At 44.4% G+C, this 16,518-nt stretch overlaps 1 protein-coding gene across 3 annotated transcripts in view; it reads right to left on the bottom strand.

Moving 5' to 3' along the window:
• Window positions 1-16,518, bottom strand: part of FAM120B (family with sequence similarity 120 member B) — a 401,073-nt gene that overhangs the window by 145,837 nt on the left and 238,718 nt on the right. For all 3 annotated transcript variants that reach the window (XM_082251418.1, XM_082251420.1, XM_082251419.1), the window contains exons 5-6: window positions 16,026-16,198; window positions 14,804-14,896 (exon numbers count right to left, since the gene is read on the bottom strand). In XM_082251418.1, the coding sequence (XP_082107544.1) occupies window positions 14,804-14,896; window positions 16,026-16,198 (266 nt within the window). The remainder of the gene's footprint in view (window positions 1-14,803; window positions 14,897-16,025; window positions 16,199-16,518) is intronic.

The raw sequence follows: 16,518 nt of genomic DNA, 5'->3' as shown, positions 1-16,518 counted from the left end.
GTTGTGTACGTGTGATATACATACACTTTTTTGGGATCATATTTTCTATTCCGCTATTTAATCAAAAACCTTTGGGGATCAGTTAAATTGGGGGATAGTCTGTGTTGGTACGTGTGAGAGAGATCCACCTTTCCAAGTTGTTGGGGTTCATCTCATACTTCTGAAGGTTTGAGGGTGCTGCCTGTTCCATACTCCCCCTACTCCTAGCCTTTTAGGGGTACAAACAATAGTAATTGGGGCCTAGTGTGGTTGTGTACGTGTGATATACATACACTTTTTTGGGATCATATTTTCTATTCCGCTATTTAATCAAAAACCTTTGGGGATCAGTTAAATTGGGGGATAGTCTGTGTTGGTACGTGTGAGAGAGATCCACCTTTCCAAGTTGTTGGGGTTCATCTCATACTTCTGAAGGTTTGAGGGTGCTGCCTGTTCCATACTCCCCCTACTCCTAGCCTTTTAGGGGTACAAACAATAGTAATTGGGGCCTAGTGTGGTTGTGTACGTGTGATATACATACACTTTTTTGGGATCATATTTTCTATTCCGCTATTTAATCAAAAACCTTTGGGGATCAGTTAAATTGGGGGATAGTCTGTGTTGGTACGTGTGAGAGAGATCCACCTTTCCAAGTTGTTGGGGTTCATCTCATACTTCTGAAGGTTTGAGGGTGCTGCCTGTTCCATACTCCCCCTACTCCTAGCCTTTTAGGGGTACAAACAATAGTAATTGGGGCCTAGTGTGGTTGTGTACGTGTGATATACATACACTTTTTTGGGATCATATTTTCTATTCCGCTATTTAATCAAAAACCTTTGGGGATCAGTTAAATTGGGGGATAGTCTGTGTTGGTACGTGTGAGAGAGATCCACCTTTCCAAGTTGTTGGGGTTCATCTCATACTTCTGAAGGTTTGAGGGTGCTGCCTGTTCCATACTCCCCCTACTCCTAGCCTTTTAGGGGTACAAACAATAGTAATTGGGGCCTAGTGTGGTTGTGTACGTGTGATATACATACACTTTTTTTGGATCATATTTTCTATTCCGCTATTTAATCAAAAACCTTTGGGGATCAGTTAAATTGGGGGATAGTCTGTGTTGGTACGTGTGAGAGAGATCCACCTTTCCAAGTTGTTGGGGTTCATCTCATACTTCTGAAGGTTTGAGGGTGCTGCCTGTTCCATACTCCCCCTACTCCTAGCCTTTTAGGGGTACAAACAATAGTAATTGGGGCCTAGTGTGGTTGTGTACGTTTGATATACATACACTTTTTTGGGATCATATTTTCTATTCCGCTATTTAATCAAAAACCTTTGGGGATCAGTTAAATTGGGGGATAGTCTGTGTTGGTACGTGTGAGAGAGATCCACCTTTCCAAGTTGTTGGGGTTCATCTCATACTTCTGAAGGTTTGAGGGTGCTGCCTGTTCCATACCCCCCCTACTCCTCATCTAGCCTTTTAGGGGTACAAACAATAGTAATTGGGGCCTAGTGTGGTTGTGTACGTGTGATATACATACACTTTTTTTGGATCATATTTTCTATTCCGCTATTTAATCAAAAACCTTTGGGGATCAGTTAAATTGGGGGATAGTCTGTGTCGGTACGTGTGAGAGAGATCCACCTTTCCAAGTTGTTGGGGTTCATCTCATACTTCTGAAGGTTTGAGGGTGCTGCCTGTTCCATACCCCCCCTACTCCTCATCTAGCCTTTTAGGGGTACAAACAATAGTAATTGGGGCCTAGTGTGGTTGTGTACGTGCGAGATACATACACTTTTTTTGATCATATTTCCTATTCCGCTATTCAATAAAAACCTTTGAGGATCAATTGAATTGCGGGATAGTCTGTGTCGGTACGTGTGAGAGAGATCCACCTTTCCAAGTTGTTGGGGTTCATCTCATACTTCTGAAGGTTTGAGGGTGCTGCCTGTTCCATACTCCCCCTACTCCTCATCTAGCCTTTTAGGGGTACAAACAATAGTAATTGGGGCCCAGTGTGGTTGTGTACGTGTGATATACATACACTTTTTTTGGATCATATTTTCTATTCCGCTATTTAATCAAAAACCTTTGGGGATCAGTGAAATTGGGGGATAGTCTGTGTCGGTACGTGTGAGAGAGATCCACCTTTCCAAGTTGTTGGGGTTCATCTCATACTTCTGAAGGTTTGAGGGTGCTGCCTGTTCCATACCCCCCCTACTCCTCATCTAGCCTTTTAGGGGTACAAACAATAGTAATTGGGGCCTAGTGTGGTTGTGTACGTGCGAGATACATACACTTTTTTTGATCATATTTCCTATTCCGCTATTCAATAAAAACCTTTGAGGATCAATTGAATTGCGGGATAGTCTGTGTCGGTACGTGTGAGAGAGATCCACCTTTCCAAGTTGTTGGGGTTCATCTCATACTTCTGAAGGTTTGAGGGTGCTGCCTGTTCCATACTCCCCCTACTCCTCATCTAGCCTTTTAGGGGTACAAACAATAGTAATTGGGGCCTAGTGTGGTTGTGTACGTGTGATATACATACACTTTTTTTGGATCATATTTTCTATTCCGCTATTTAATCAAAAACCTTTGGGGATCAGTTAAATTGGGGGATAGTCTGTGTTGGTACGTGTGAGAGAGATCCACCTTTCCAAGTTGTTGGGGTTCATCTCATACTTCTGAAGGTTTGAGGGTGCTGCCTGTTCCATACTCCCCCTACTCCTCATCTAGCCTTTTAGGGGTACAAACAATAGTAATTGGGGCCCAGTGTGGTTGTGTACGTGTGATATACATACACTTTTTTGGGATCATATTTTCTATTCCGCTATTTAATCAAAAACCTTTGGGGATCAGTTAAATTGGGGGATAGTCTGTGTCGGTACGTGTGAGAGAGATCCACCTTTCCAAGTTGTTGGGGTTCATCTCATACTTCTGAAGGTTTGAGGGTGCTGCCTGTTCCATACCCCCCCTACTCCTCATCTAGCCTTTTAGGGGTACAAACAATAGTAATTGGGGCCTAGTGTGGTTGTGTACGTGCGAGATACATACACTTTTTTTGATCATATTTCCTATTCCGCTATTCAATAAAAACCTTTGAGGATCAATTGAATTGCGGGATAGTCTGTGTCGGTACGTGTGAGAGAGATCCACCTTTCCAAGTTGTTGGGGTTCATCTCATACTTCTGAAGGTTTGAGGGTGCTGCCTGTTCCATACTCCCCCTACTCCTCATCTAGCCTTTTAGGGGTACAAACAATAGTAATTGGGGCCCAGTGTGGTTGTGTACGTGTGATATACATACACTTTTTTTGGATCATATTTTCTATTCCGCTATTTAATCAAAAACCTTTGGGGATCAGTTAAATTGGGGGATAGTCTGTGTCGGTACGTGTGAGAGAGATCTACCTTTCCAAGTTGTTGGGGTTCATCTCATACTTCTGAAGGTTTGAGGGTGCTGCCTGTTCCATACCCCCCCTACTCCTCATCTAGCCTTTTAGGGGTACAAACAATAGTAATTGGGGCCTAGTGTGGTTGTGTACGTGCGAGATACATACACTTTTTTTGATCATATTTCCTATTCCGCTATTCAATAAAAACCTTTGAGGATCAATTGAATTGCGGGATAGTCTGTGTCGGTACGTGTGAGAGAGATCCACCTTTCCAAGTTGTTGGGGTTCATCTCATACTTCTGAAGGTTTGAGGGTGCTGCCTGTTCCATACTCCCCCTACTCCTCATCTAGCCTTTTAGGGGTACAAACAATAGTAATTGGGGCCTAGTGTGGTTGTGTACGTGTGATATACATACACTTTTTTTGGATCATATTTTCTATTCCGCTATTTAATCAAAAACCTTTGGGGATCAGTTAAATTGGGGGATAGTCTGTGTTGGTACGTGTGAGAGAGATCCACCTTTCCAAGTTGTTGGGGTTCATCTCATACTTCTGAAGGTTTGAGGGTGCTGCCTGTTCCATACTCCCCCTACTCCTCATCTAGCCTTTTAGGGGTACAAACAATAGTAATTGGGGCCCAGTGTGGTTGTGTACGTGTGATATACATACACTTTTTTGGGATCATATTTTCTATTCCGCTATTTAATCAAAAACCTTTGGGGATCAGTTAAATTGGGGGATAGTCTGTGTCGGTACGTGTGAGAGAGATCCACCTTTCCAAGTTGTTGGGGTTCATCTCATACTTCTGAAGGTTTGAGGGTGCTGCCTGTTCCATACCCCCCCTACTCCTCATCTAGCCTTTTAGGGGTACAAACAATAGTAATTGGGGCCTAGTGTGGTTGTGTACGTGCGAGATACATACACTTTTTTTGATCATATTTCCTATTCCGCTATTCAATAAAAACCTTTGAGGATCAATTGAATTGCGGGATAGTCTGTGTCGGTACGTGTGAGAGAGATCCACCTTTCCAAGTTGTTGGGGTTCATCCCGAACTTCTGAAGGTTTGAGGGTGCTGCCTGTTCCATACTCCCCCTACTCCTCATCTAGCCTTTTAGGGGTACAAACAATAGTAATTGGGGCCTAGTGTGGTTGTGTATGTGTGATATACATACACTTTTTTTGGATCATATTTTCTATTCCGCTATTTAATCAAAAACCTTTGGGGATCAGTTAAATTGGGGGATAGTCTGTGTTGGTACGTGTGAGAGAGATCCACCTTTCCAAGTTGTTGGGGTTCATCTCATACTTCTGAAGGTTTGAGGGTGCTGCCTGTTCCATACTCCCCCTACTCCTCATCTAGCCTTTTAGGGGTACAAACAATAGTAATTGGGGCCCAGTGTGGTTGTGTACGTGTGATATACATACACTTTTTTGGGATCATATTTTCTATTCCGCTATTTAATCAAAAACCTTTGGGGATCAGTTAAATTGGGGGATAGTCTGTGTCGGTACGTGTGAGAGAGATCCACCTTTCCAAGTTGTTGGGGTTCATCTCATACTTCTGAAGGTTTGAGGGTGCTGCCTGTTCCATACCCCCCCTACTCCTCATCTAGCCTTTTAGGGGTACAAACAATAGTAATTGGGGCCTAGTGTGGTTGTGTACGTGCGAGATACATACACTTTTTTTGATCATATTTCCTATTCCGCTATTCAATAAAAACCTTTGAGGATCAATTGAATTGCGGGATAGTCTGTGTCGGTACGTGTGAGAGAGATCCACCTTTCCAAGTTGTTGGGGTTCATCTCATACTTCTGAAGGTTTGAGGGTGCTGCCTGTTCCATACTCCCCCTACTCCTCATCTAGCCTTTTAGGGGTACAAACAATAGTAATTGGGGCCCAGTGTGGTTGTGTACGTGTGATATACATACACTTTTTTTGGATCATATTTTCTATTCCGCTATTTAATTTAACTGGGCCTCCATGCGAGACCTGTGTGCCTTGTTGCGCTGTTTTGAGTACTCCACCAACATGGCCAGTGGCAATGACGCCGTTCTCAGCTTAACTATCCCACTTCTATGCCTCCTTGAAAAAACAATTCGGGCGATGATGGAAGAGGATGTGGCACAGGATGAGGAGGAGGAGGAGGATGAAGAGATAACATTTCCAAGGCTTTCAGGGCAGTCATTCGCAAGGGGCTCCGAGGGTGGGTTCCTGCACACGCAAACGCCAGGGACGCAATTGTCCAGCAGGGGCACAGTTCTGGAGGATGAGGAGGATGAGGAGGAGGAGGAGCTGGAGGAGGAGATGGAACCATGTTCACAGCAGGGTGGCACCCAGGCCAGCTCATGGCCATCACTGGTGCGTGGCTGGGGGGATACAGAGGACACGGACGATACACCTCCCACAGAGGACAGCCTTTCGTTGCCTCTGGGCAGCCTGGCACACATGAGCGATTACATGCTGCAGTGTCTCCACAACGACCGCCGAGTTGCCCACATTCTAACTTGTGCTGATTACTGGGTGGCCACGCTGCTGGATCCCCGTTACAAGGACAACGTACCGTCCTTAATTCACTCACTGGAGCGCGATCGCAAGATGCGCGAGTACAAGCGCACGCTGGTAGACGCCATGCTGCTGGCATTCCCATCTGACAGCGGGGCCACAGTGGAAGCACAAGGCAGAGGAGGAGGAGGAGGAGGTCGCCAACGCAACCAGGGCACCGCCAGCACCTCAGAAGGCAGGGTTAGCATGGCCGAAATGTGGAAAAGCTTTGTCAGCACGCCACAACAAACAGCAGCACCAGCAGCTCAGATGGAACGTCTTAGCAGGAGGCAGCATTTTACCAACATGGTGGAGCAGTATGTGTGCACACGCCTACATGTAGTGAATGACGGGTCTGCCCCCTTCAACTTCTGGGTCTCCAAATTGGGCACATGGCTTGAGCTTGCCCTTTACGCCTTGGAGGTGCTGGCGTGCCCTGCAGCCAGTGTATTATCTGAACGGGTATTTAGCACGGCTGGGGGCGTTATAACAGACAAGCGCAGCCGCCTGTCCAGAGACAATGTGGACAAGCTCACGTTCATTAAAATGAACCAGGCATGGATCCCACGGGACTTTTCCGTACCTTATGCAGAATAGCAATGGATACCGACCTTACCCACCCATTGTTCCATTTTTGCTCTTTCTCACTCTTTTGGGGTGTACCCTCATTTAAAATTTTTGAAAAGAAGCAGTGTTGGCTACCTCGTCCTCCTCCTCAGGGCCAGATTAATGTAGGGGCTATTGGAGCTGCAGCTCCAGGCCCCTACCTTTTATATAGGCCCCGGGTTGGCCATATTCACTGTTACCGCTCTTCTGTCACTTGTAAACACAGAAGTCTGGCTTCTATGCTCGCTTCCCCAGGCAGCACCCTCAGAACCTCCCCACACAGCGTGAAGGCCGGACAAGGAGGGACAGTTGGCGATGCATGGATGTGTTTATGGGCTTCAGAGACAGCATCCCATGTTGAATTAGGCATGCATGGCTGCACCCTTCCTCCTCTGGGTGCATGGCAAGGCACGGCCCTTAAGGCCCTTCAAAATCCTCAGCACCAAGCCCATGATGCTGTTAATCCGGCCCTGGTCCTCCTCCACCGCCGCTTCCACCTACACCGCCCATAGGTGTGCGCAGCCTATTGCATTAAGGTGTGCACCCCAAAGTTGAAATACACATGCATGTGTTTGCCAGCAGGGAGAGTAATGTATCGGGGCCATGTACCTGTAGGCAAGGAGAAATAGAGCAGAGCAGGTCCCAGGGAGATCTTTCCCATCTCCTCACTGGCAATGCTATGTGCCCTAGGTGATTAGGGTGTGCCCAGGCACACCCAGCACACCCTGTGCGCACGCCTATGTCACCGCCACATCCACCACCACCTCAACCTCCCTCCTACTCCATATGGGCCTCGTCCTTCAGAGATGAAGAAGAACATTGTTTTATTTTTCTGTTTTTTTTTTGTTGTTTTAAGTTATTTCCCTATCCACATTTGTTTGCAGAGCACTTGCCATGCTCTTAATTACGTTTTGCTGCCATTTGCAGCACTCTAGCCCTTTCCTTTGGTGTTTTAGAGACATTTTAGTGCCTTAAAGTTCGGGTCCCCATTGACTTCAATGGGGTTCGGTGTCCGGGAAAAGTTCGGTAAAAGTCCGGGACACGGACCCGGACTTTTTTTTAAAGTTCGGCCGAACCCGTCGAACACGGACATCTAGGTGTTCGCTCAACCCTACTCATATTATGTGGTTTGTGGTTAATCTAATAGAAAAGTGTGAAGAAGATTGAACACATATGGCCAGCCTAACTGTGGGGAGTCAACAATGTGGCTTTTGTCTTCACAGCTGGCTTCCCACTGTGCATGCATGAGCCACACTGCGCTTTGTGATGTGTCCCAGGAGATTGCAGGAAGATAGAGGGAGAGAAGGTGATCCAAGCGGAAGCAGAAGTGGAAGTGGGTACCTGCCCCCCCCCCCAAAATAAAATGACACGCCAAACATTTAATCTGGGCTCCAGTATTGGCAGCACCTATTTAAAATGGTAAAAAGTACTAAAAAAATAATGGTATAATAGAACATTAACCACTTTACCGCTGAGTACCGTAGTACTACTGCGGCAAAGTGGCTCGTTATCGTCTGACGACGTAGACCAAGTCGCCAGACTCCTCCCCCTGTAGGCAGCGATCGCGCGCCGCCGGAGGCACGCTCCCGCTGTTTTCATTCACAGCGGGAGTCGGGCCAGGGGAGGAGCAGCGGCGATCGCCGCTGCTCTGCCCCGATCGTCGGGGAATCCAGTTTGGAGATCCGCCCGCCTGTGTAAACAGAGCGGGCGGATCTCCTAAGTGACAGGGAGTGACAGATCGGAGTGGTCAGCATAGCTGAACATCCGATCTGTCCCTGGCTCACTCAGTCACCTCCTCCCCCACACGTTAATAAGCACCAGGCATACATTAACCCCTACCTCTCCAATAAAATTAACCCCTTCCTGCCAGTGTCATTTTTACAGTAACAGTGCATATTTATAGCACTGATTACTGCAGTAATGTCACTGGAACCCCCAAAAGTGTCAAAAATGTCAGTCAAGGGTCCGATCTGTCCGCCGCAATGTCGCAGTCCCGCAAAAAAAATCGCAGATCGCCGCCATTACTCGTTAAAAAAAAAAAACACCAAAAATGACAGAAATCTTTCCCATAGTTAGTAAACGCAATAACTTTTGCGCAAACCAATCAAAATACGTTTATTGCGATTTTTTTTTACCAAACATGGGTAGCAGAAAACAAATTGGCCAAAAATTTTAAAAAAAATTGGTTTTTAAATCTTTTTAAGGGGGAATTTCATATAAAAAAATGTTAAAAATATTGTTATTTTTTCAAAATAAACGCTCTTTTTTTGTTTATAGCGCAAAAAGTAAAAATCGCACAGGTGATCAAATACCACCAAAAGAAAGCTCTGTTTGTGAGAAAAAAAGGACGTAAATTTTGTTTGGGTACGGTGTCGCATGACTGCGCAATTGTCAGTTAAAGTCGCACAGCGCCGAAATGCAAAAAGTGGCCCAGACGTAAGACAGCAAAATGCTCTAGTGGTAAAGTGGTTAAAAGACCAGCACACACACTTGCAGATAAATGATGCTTGGAAGGACATGTTTAATAAACACATTAGGTATCTCTATGCACACCAGAGGTAAAACAATAATTTTAGGGCCATTACTGAAGTGCAATGCACAGAGCATTTCATGCTGCTGGAGATCCAGGGGCGCTCTGTGTGAGAGCAGTGGGCCAGATCTACACCGTGCTGTTGGAACGGCAACTATAAACCTTTATGCATAGGTCAGCACTGATTTTACTTGGGAGTGCGCTTTTGCTCATACACAGTATATATTGTCAAGTACCTTACAGAGACATCTCCCTACCATAGTGCTATAGTTTCTGTTCACCTGGGAGTTTTTGGTGTTCCTGACAACCTTTGCACATTGTTTTTATTGCATTCTTTATAATATACAATACATGTTTGAAAACAGAGGACCTAAACCAGGGATCTTCAAACTATGGCCATCCAGTTGTTCAGGAACTACAATTCCCATCATGCCTAGTCATGTCTGGGAATGAGAGAGTTTTACAATGCCTCATGGGATGTGTAGTTCCACAACAGCTGGAGGGCCGTAGTTTGAGGATCCCTGACCTAAACTAAAGCCTGGTACACACTATTCATTTTTTTGAAAAACTGTCAGCTCCGGTTCGAACCGCTATACTAACTATGCAAAGTTAGTATAGCAATCTCCTCCGCTGAGCTATTGTGTTCTGACAGGGGAAAGGCCCCCCCCCAAACCAGAACCGCCCAAACAGTGCTTTCTGCCATTGGCTGAGAGCGCTAATCGGGAGTCGGTCGGCTGTTGGTTTTCAAGCATGCATGTCCAACAAAAGCTGGTGTTCTGCCGAAAACTTGCCGAGAACTCCGATCACGTCACTTTCGATGACTGTACAACAGGAATAATTGGAGATTTTGACCACTTGGTGTTTTCTCTGTGTATACACTCCTGCACATGCTATAATGAGTGGACATTTTTAGTCCGGCTGCTAGTAAGCAACAACATGGCTGCCTCCATGGTGACGACAACTAGGGTAGACTAACTACGGCAGACTAACTATGTCCACTCATTAAAGCGTGTACCGCAGTGTAAAAGCTGCCGCTGTTCTGTGAAAACACCAAGTGGTCGAAATCTCCAATTATTCCTGGTGTACAGTCTCCGGAAGTAAAGTGGTTGGAATTCTCGGCAAGTTGGAGTTTTTGGCAGAACACCGACTTCTGTCAGACAGACCGAGATACACAAGGGCGGAATGTCGGCCATTTTTTTTGGAACCAGCAAATGTCTCCCGACATTTGGCCAATGTGTACCCGGCTTAAATGTGACTAGACTTTACACAATGCTAGGCACTGTAATGATGGCGACCTTGATTTCACTGTCTCTTTGGCTAGACAACCTCAATAGGAGGTGGGGAGTGTTTTTGTATGGACGGACAGCAACAGTCTATGCAGCTATTTAAAATTAGTCACAACCAGATTTCCAGCATCCCAACAATTTAGGCAACTACTCATATAAAAATAAAACAAAGCATAAAATAAATCCTTGCACACACACACACACACACACACACACATAATATATATATATATATATATATATATATATATATATATATATATACACACACACACATACATCAAATACATGGGTAAGTACTGTCGGTAACTGCATTCTGGCACATTACTGAAAAAGCAAGTGAAAAATGAAGCTGACTACAAAACCTGTGGCTTGGTAAACCATAATTCCCTATTATGAATAGCAGTTAAATAGTTATGACATTGTGCAAACTACACGAACAATATATTCTCACTGAAGTCAATGACTTTGAAAAAAGTTGGCTTGGGTCAGATAGGTCTATTCTTTCCTCTGAAGTTCTCTCAGTCCCTTGTGCACACACTTCCAATACTCCATGGTGCCTGCCAGATGCACATCCAATTAACATGTCTATAACGTAGTTCAAAAGGTATATGCAACCCAACCATGGTGCAAAGCATGACACAGAATGAATTAGCCTAACAGGAAATTTGTGTTAAGAGAACATATTTGAATGTAAATAAAAGGTCATATTCATTACAAGCACGACAAAACGCATCTAAAGCAATGTTGGTCATTTTAGCACCATATGTCCTACCAAGACAACTAATCCAGACTAGAAATTTTTCAAAATGTAAACCATATCTAAATTTTTACCCAAAATTAGCCCAAAAAAAAAACTCCACTCTATCACCCTAGGGCAGTGATTGTGAACCTTGGCACCCCAGATGTTTTGGAACTACATTTCCCATGATGCTCAACTACACTGCAGAGTACATGAGCATAATGGGAAATGTGTAAAATTAAAAGATTAAAACCCGGGCTAAAAAAGTGTATAAATCAATAAATATAAATAAATTATTTTGTGTATCCTGAAGCTGCTACTCACTAGGTAAAACACCAGAATAACTAAAATTGATCAAAAGGTAGCGCTAACAGGTATATATTCTGGGCAGCGGAGCAATACACGACGTCATTTCCTGTTAACCACCGTGGAACGCACGCCGGCAGCGTACGCGGAAGTGGGGATGACTCTGAAGTGATTGTAACCAATGCTGAATACAATTGAACGTTTGTGAGTAGTTTTCTTTTGCTTTTTAATAAAATTACCTACGGGCTTCACTATGTCTGGCTCCTTTCTCCTTTTTAACATACGATCATGAACAAAGTGGAGAGGAGCTAATAGAAAGGCATCCTTAAAGAGGCTGTGCTGGATCCATCCATCCATCCATCCAGGGGATATTGTGTCTGTTTAAGGCTTGCTTATTTCCTAGATTTGGTGAGTGCATCCCCATAGGGGGGTCTTCTTTTTGAGAGCACCTGGGCACTTTTGGATTATCTGAGCACCTTCCAGCACTTTAGTTCCACTGAAGGGAACCATCTTTTGGACTGCACCTTATCTATTTTTGCACTTATATGGTTGCACGATGGACATATAATTGCACTTTATTTATGCACTTTAATATTTATGAATATTTATGAATTTTGGAACTTTTGATCACATTGTATACTTTATGTATGAATTTTTATAATGGGAAATGTAGTTTCAAAAGATCTGGGGTGCCAAGGTTCGCCATCACTGCCCTAGGGTATAGATTCCCTTGTGGTCTGACTTTCCTTGATTTCACAAATAAATTGTTGGCTGATGTTTAAATGGCACACGTTAACCATACTGGAAAAAGACAAGGAATTAGGACTTCTGGAGAGACAGATAGTGAGGAGAAAATTAGGAGTTGTTACCAGAGGAAAAATTGGACGTCCACCAATTAGAATACCTGTTCCTATGACAACTCCCTAATGTGGGAATTCTGCTCACCTTGGAGACATTTCTTCTCATTTCCTGTTGCGCCTTGAGGACAGGAAGAGAAATCTCCCCAGCAAGACACAGGCAGCAAGAAACAACCTGACAGAAAATTGACCCTCACCTACTCTAATCTAAAACCAAAAAAAAAGTTTTGGCTTTGCATACACTTTAACCACTTCTGAACCGGAAGGATTTACCCCCTTAATGACCAGGCCATTTTTGTGATACATGTGTAGAAAGAAAAGCGGTACCTCCAGTAGTAGGGAAACTATTTATTGCAAAATCAAAGGTCGCAGACGCGTTTCCCACCATGTGCTTAATTATTGCTTTGATTTTGTAATAAATCGTTTTCCTACTACTGGAAGTGCCGCTTTTCTTTCTACACATGGACTTTCAAGATTGTGGACCTTCAGCGAGCACCCAGTAATTTAGGATTACTACAGCCCACCCTGGATCCTTTGTTCAGCTGACAGCCTTTGAGCGGTGATTTGTTTCTCTTTCCTGCCCTCTGCATTTTTGTGATACGGCACTGCGTTAATTTACGTGACAATTGCACGAGCGTGCAACGCTGTACCCTAAAAAAATTGATGTCAATTTTTCCCCCACAAATAGAGCTTCCTTTTTGTGGAATTTGATCAACTGTGCGATTTTTATTTTTTGCGCTATAGCGCTATAAACAAAAAAAGAGCGACATTTCTGAAAAAAAAAAACACAATATATTTTACTTTCTGTTATATAACATTGCCTAAAAAAATTTAAAAATCAAAATTTTTCATTATTTTAGGCCAATTTGTATTCTGCTACATATTTTTGGTAAACAAAATCCCAATAACTGTATATAGATTGGTTTGCACAAAAGTTATCACGTCTACAAACAAGGGGAAAGATTTATGCCATTCTTTTATTATTCTTTTACTAGTAATGGCGGCGATCAGCGATTTTCAGCAGGACTGCGACATAAAAACGCTCTCGCCTCCTGGGAGGTCTCTTGCATATGCCTGCTCTGCATTTTGACATTTTTTATATAGGCAAGGGTGGGGCCTCCCGACTATGTCACCCGGTGACACTTCCCCCTTCTGATGTCATGTGACCAGGAGGCAAGAGAGTTTTTAATTATTTTAATTTTTTGGTTCTGGCAGACATCGTGATTGATGATGGATTTACATCTAGGGACTCTATTTTTTAATTTTTTAATAAAGGACTTATCAAAAACTGTTTCTTGTGGTTATTACTTTTTGACACTTTTTTGGTGAATGGGTAGGGGTATGAGGTACCTGATACCCATTCACATGGGGGGGGGGGGGAGGGGGGGATCTGGGGACCCCCTTGTTAAAAGGGGCTTCCAGATTCCGATAAGCCCCCTGCCCGCAGACCCTGACAACCACAGCCCAGGTTTGTCGGGAGGAGGCCCTTGTCCCCATGGGACAAGGTGCTGTGGGACAGAGCCCCCCTGCTCTAAAGCATCCACACCTGTATGTTAAGGGCATGAGGAAGCCTGGTGTGGTTCAGGTGGGGGGGGGGGGCACTCGCTCATCCCCTCCCCTTTCCTGACCTGCTGGGCTGCTGGCTCAGATGAGGGTCTGGTTTGGATCTTGGGGAGCACCCCACAAAGATTTTTTTTTTACATTTTGGCACAGGGTTCCCCTAAAATCTATACCAGACCCAAAGGGCTGCCGTTTTATTTTTTACCGACCCTATTTTTTTTTTTATACAATGGGGAAACCCATTCACAGCTGATAACTCATCAGTTGTTAAGGGTGCCACGGCTGGCTTGCCAGCCCAGCTCCTTAACAACCAGTTTACACTGTGCCCTGATTGGGCAAAGCTTTGTCCAATCAGAGCACAGAATGCACTGTTCAGCGCTCAGTGCATTGCAGGGTATTTGTCTGGGCAAACATCTGGTGAACACCCTGCAAATTCGGGTGTTCGGCGAACGGCTGAACAGGCAAATGTTCGGCCTGAACTCTTGCTCCGGCAGAACCATTCGCCTATCCTTACTTGTCACACTGAAGATGAAAATGATAGAAAGTAATGGTGGTGCTGCGGTCCAGACAAGCACAGGCAGAATTTTCATTGCCTGCCATTCTCAATCATCCCATGTGTGGCCAGCATGCGAATATTTAACACTGCCTAGCTGGAACAACAACAGAATAGGCATTTCCTATGATCCGTAGTAGGATATTGAAACATGCATGTGTGTGAAGCCAGGAAAGCTAAAGTATGTTATCAGTTAAATCCTTTCTATCTCTTACCTTCTGCCTCAGGTGTAATGTCAACTTTTCTACTTTATTCACTTGTAAAAGGAAACATTCTCTCCTCAATATTCTGTGAATGTCATGAATGTAAATGTGCAATTGACTTGTATCTGCTTCTTTCTGCAGAACTGTTATCTATTAGCATGACCAAAAGCTAAAGTTCTCTCTGATGGTGGATGTGAGGTCAACAGAAGGGTAAGAGCAGTAGACCCATCTGTGTGGTTGTCTTTACCTGCAAGCTATTCAGCTCCGATGAAGATTTCCCTGGAAGGCATAATGCTTGGGCCAGAAAGGCTTCCATATCTGTCAGGCTTAGGCTTTCTACCTGATTATGAAAAAACAGAAAGACACTGCTGTAATCCATAGTTGGGACAAAAAAAAACACTTTTAGAATTGCTTATTTACTTTGTAAATAGGTCACAGATAAAAGTCCTGCTCATCACCATAAATCCATAGCTTAAGGGGAAAGTACTTGACTTATCACTGTTTGTTGCATAGAGAATGTCAGATAATGGAGCCAAAAACCCACAAACAGTCCTGATCTTACAGCCAGAGGCCCCTGCTAATGTCCCCCACCTCAGCCAGTCGGTCTGCTCCCAACGGCATTTGTTTGTCTTTTTCAGCATATATGAAAGACAACGTAGTCGGAATAACATATGGAAAAAGTTTAGACTTCTTCAAATTGGATCACATGTTCTTCTCTTCAAAATGGGGGCAGCTACATGGAGGGGTTAAGGTAAATCTAAACACAAGAACAAACATTTTATATATTAGATTACCACCCTTTAGATGTAATGGCTGCATTTGTTTTCATTTTTCAGGTAGTTTTCCTTCATTTTTACGTAGTGATCCTAACGCACTTTCTGCCTTAGCACCGGTTTACACTGCCGCGACTTGTCGCGTTACAATCGCGCCTCATTACCGGCAATGGAACCGTTCTAATCGGTGCGGCTCAAGACTCGGACATAGAAAACCGTTCCTGCACTACTTTGGGGCAACTTCAGCATGCATTGCATTGACTTGAGTTAAAGAATTCATACTGTATGCAAGCCGTGATGAACTCACGCAGGGATGTCGGCTTCGAAGCCTCACTAGTGTGAACCGTGCCCTAAGCCCCGCACACACGGGCTGAATGCCGGATGTCATCGGCTGGTTAAAAAAAAAGAAAACAGCCAACATTCGGCTTGTGTGTATAGCACCCTGTCCGACAAAAAGGCTTCTGTCAGAGAAGCATGCTGGAAAACCAGCAGCCTTCCGGCGCCCGTTCAGCCTTCTCAGCCAATGGTGAAAAGCACTGATCAGAATGTTCTGGCGAGGGGGCCACCCCCCTGTCAGAACACAATAGCTTAGCGGGGGAGATTGCTGTACTAACGTTGGAACGTTAGTACAGCAGCTTCGACCGGACAGTTTTTGAACCAAGCGTCGATCAAAATTAGTATCAGGATATTTATTACCTGCACTGCAAGATATATCAGGAGACAGCAGGTAGCAGCAAGGTGGGTCTCCACGCTTCTAAGTTCCTCTGTCCATCTTTCTACATGGAAACATGCCATGCACGTAAAGAAACGTCTTCTTTGAATGTCAGGATCTTCAGACAGCCAGAGACTCCTGGCAGTTGGTGTTCCACCTACATATAAGAAGAAGTGCATTTTTAACCTTAATAGTCTATTTTAGTACATAGATGCTTACTCAATGTTCACCTAATTTCCCATTCCCATTATCCCCCCATAGAAATATATGCCTAAGCTTGTGCAATACTACAGTGCATACCTACTGATTTTTTTAAAACTGATCTAAAGGCCGGTTTACACCACAGAAACTAGGCCATCAGAACCAGGGGAGGACTGGGCCAGGGGGCAATTGCCCCCCCCCCGGCCACTCTGATGCCCTTTAAAAAGGCTGCACTTCTTCTGCCACAGATATGTCTAAAGGATTCCTGGTGAAGAA

The sequence above is a fragment of the Pelophylax lessonae genome (genome assembly GCF_965119305.1).
Source record: "Pelophylax lessonae genome assembly, chromosome: 3".
NCBI lineage: Eukaryota > Metazoa > Chordata > Amphibia > Anura > Ranidae > Pelophylax > Pelophylax lessonae.
This window is presented reverse-complemented; position numbering and strand designations above follow the sequence as displayed.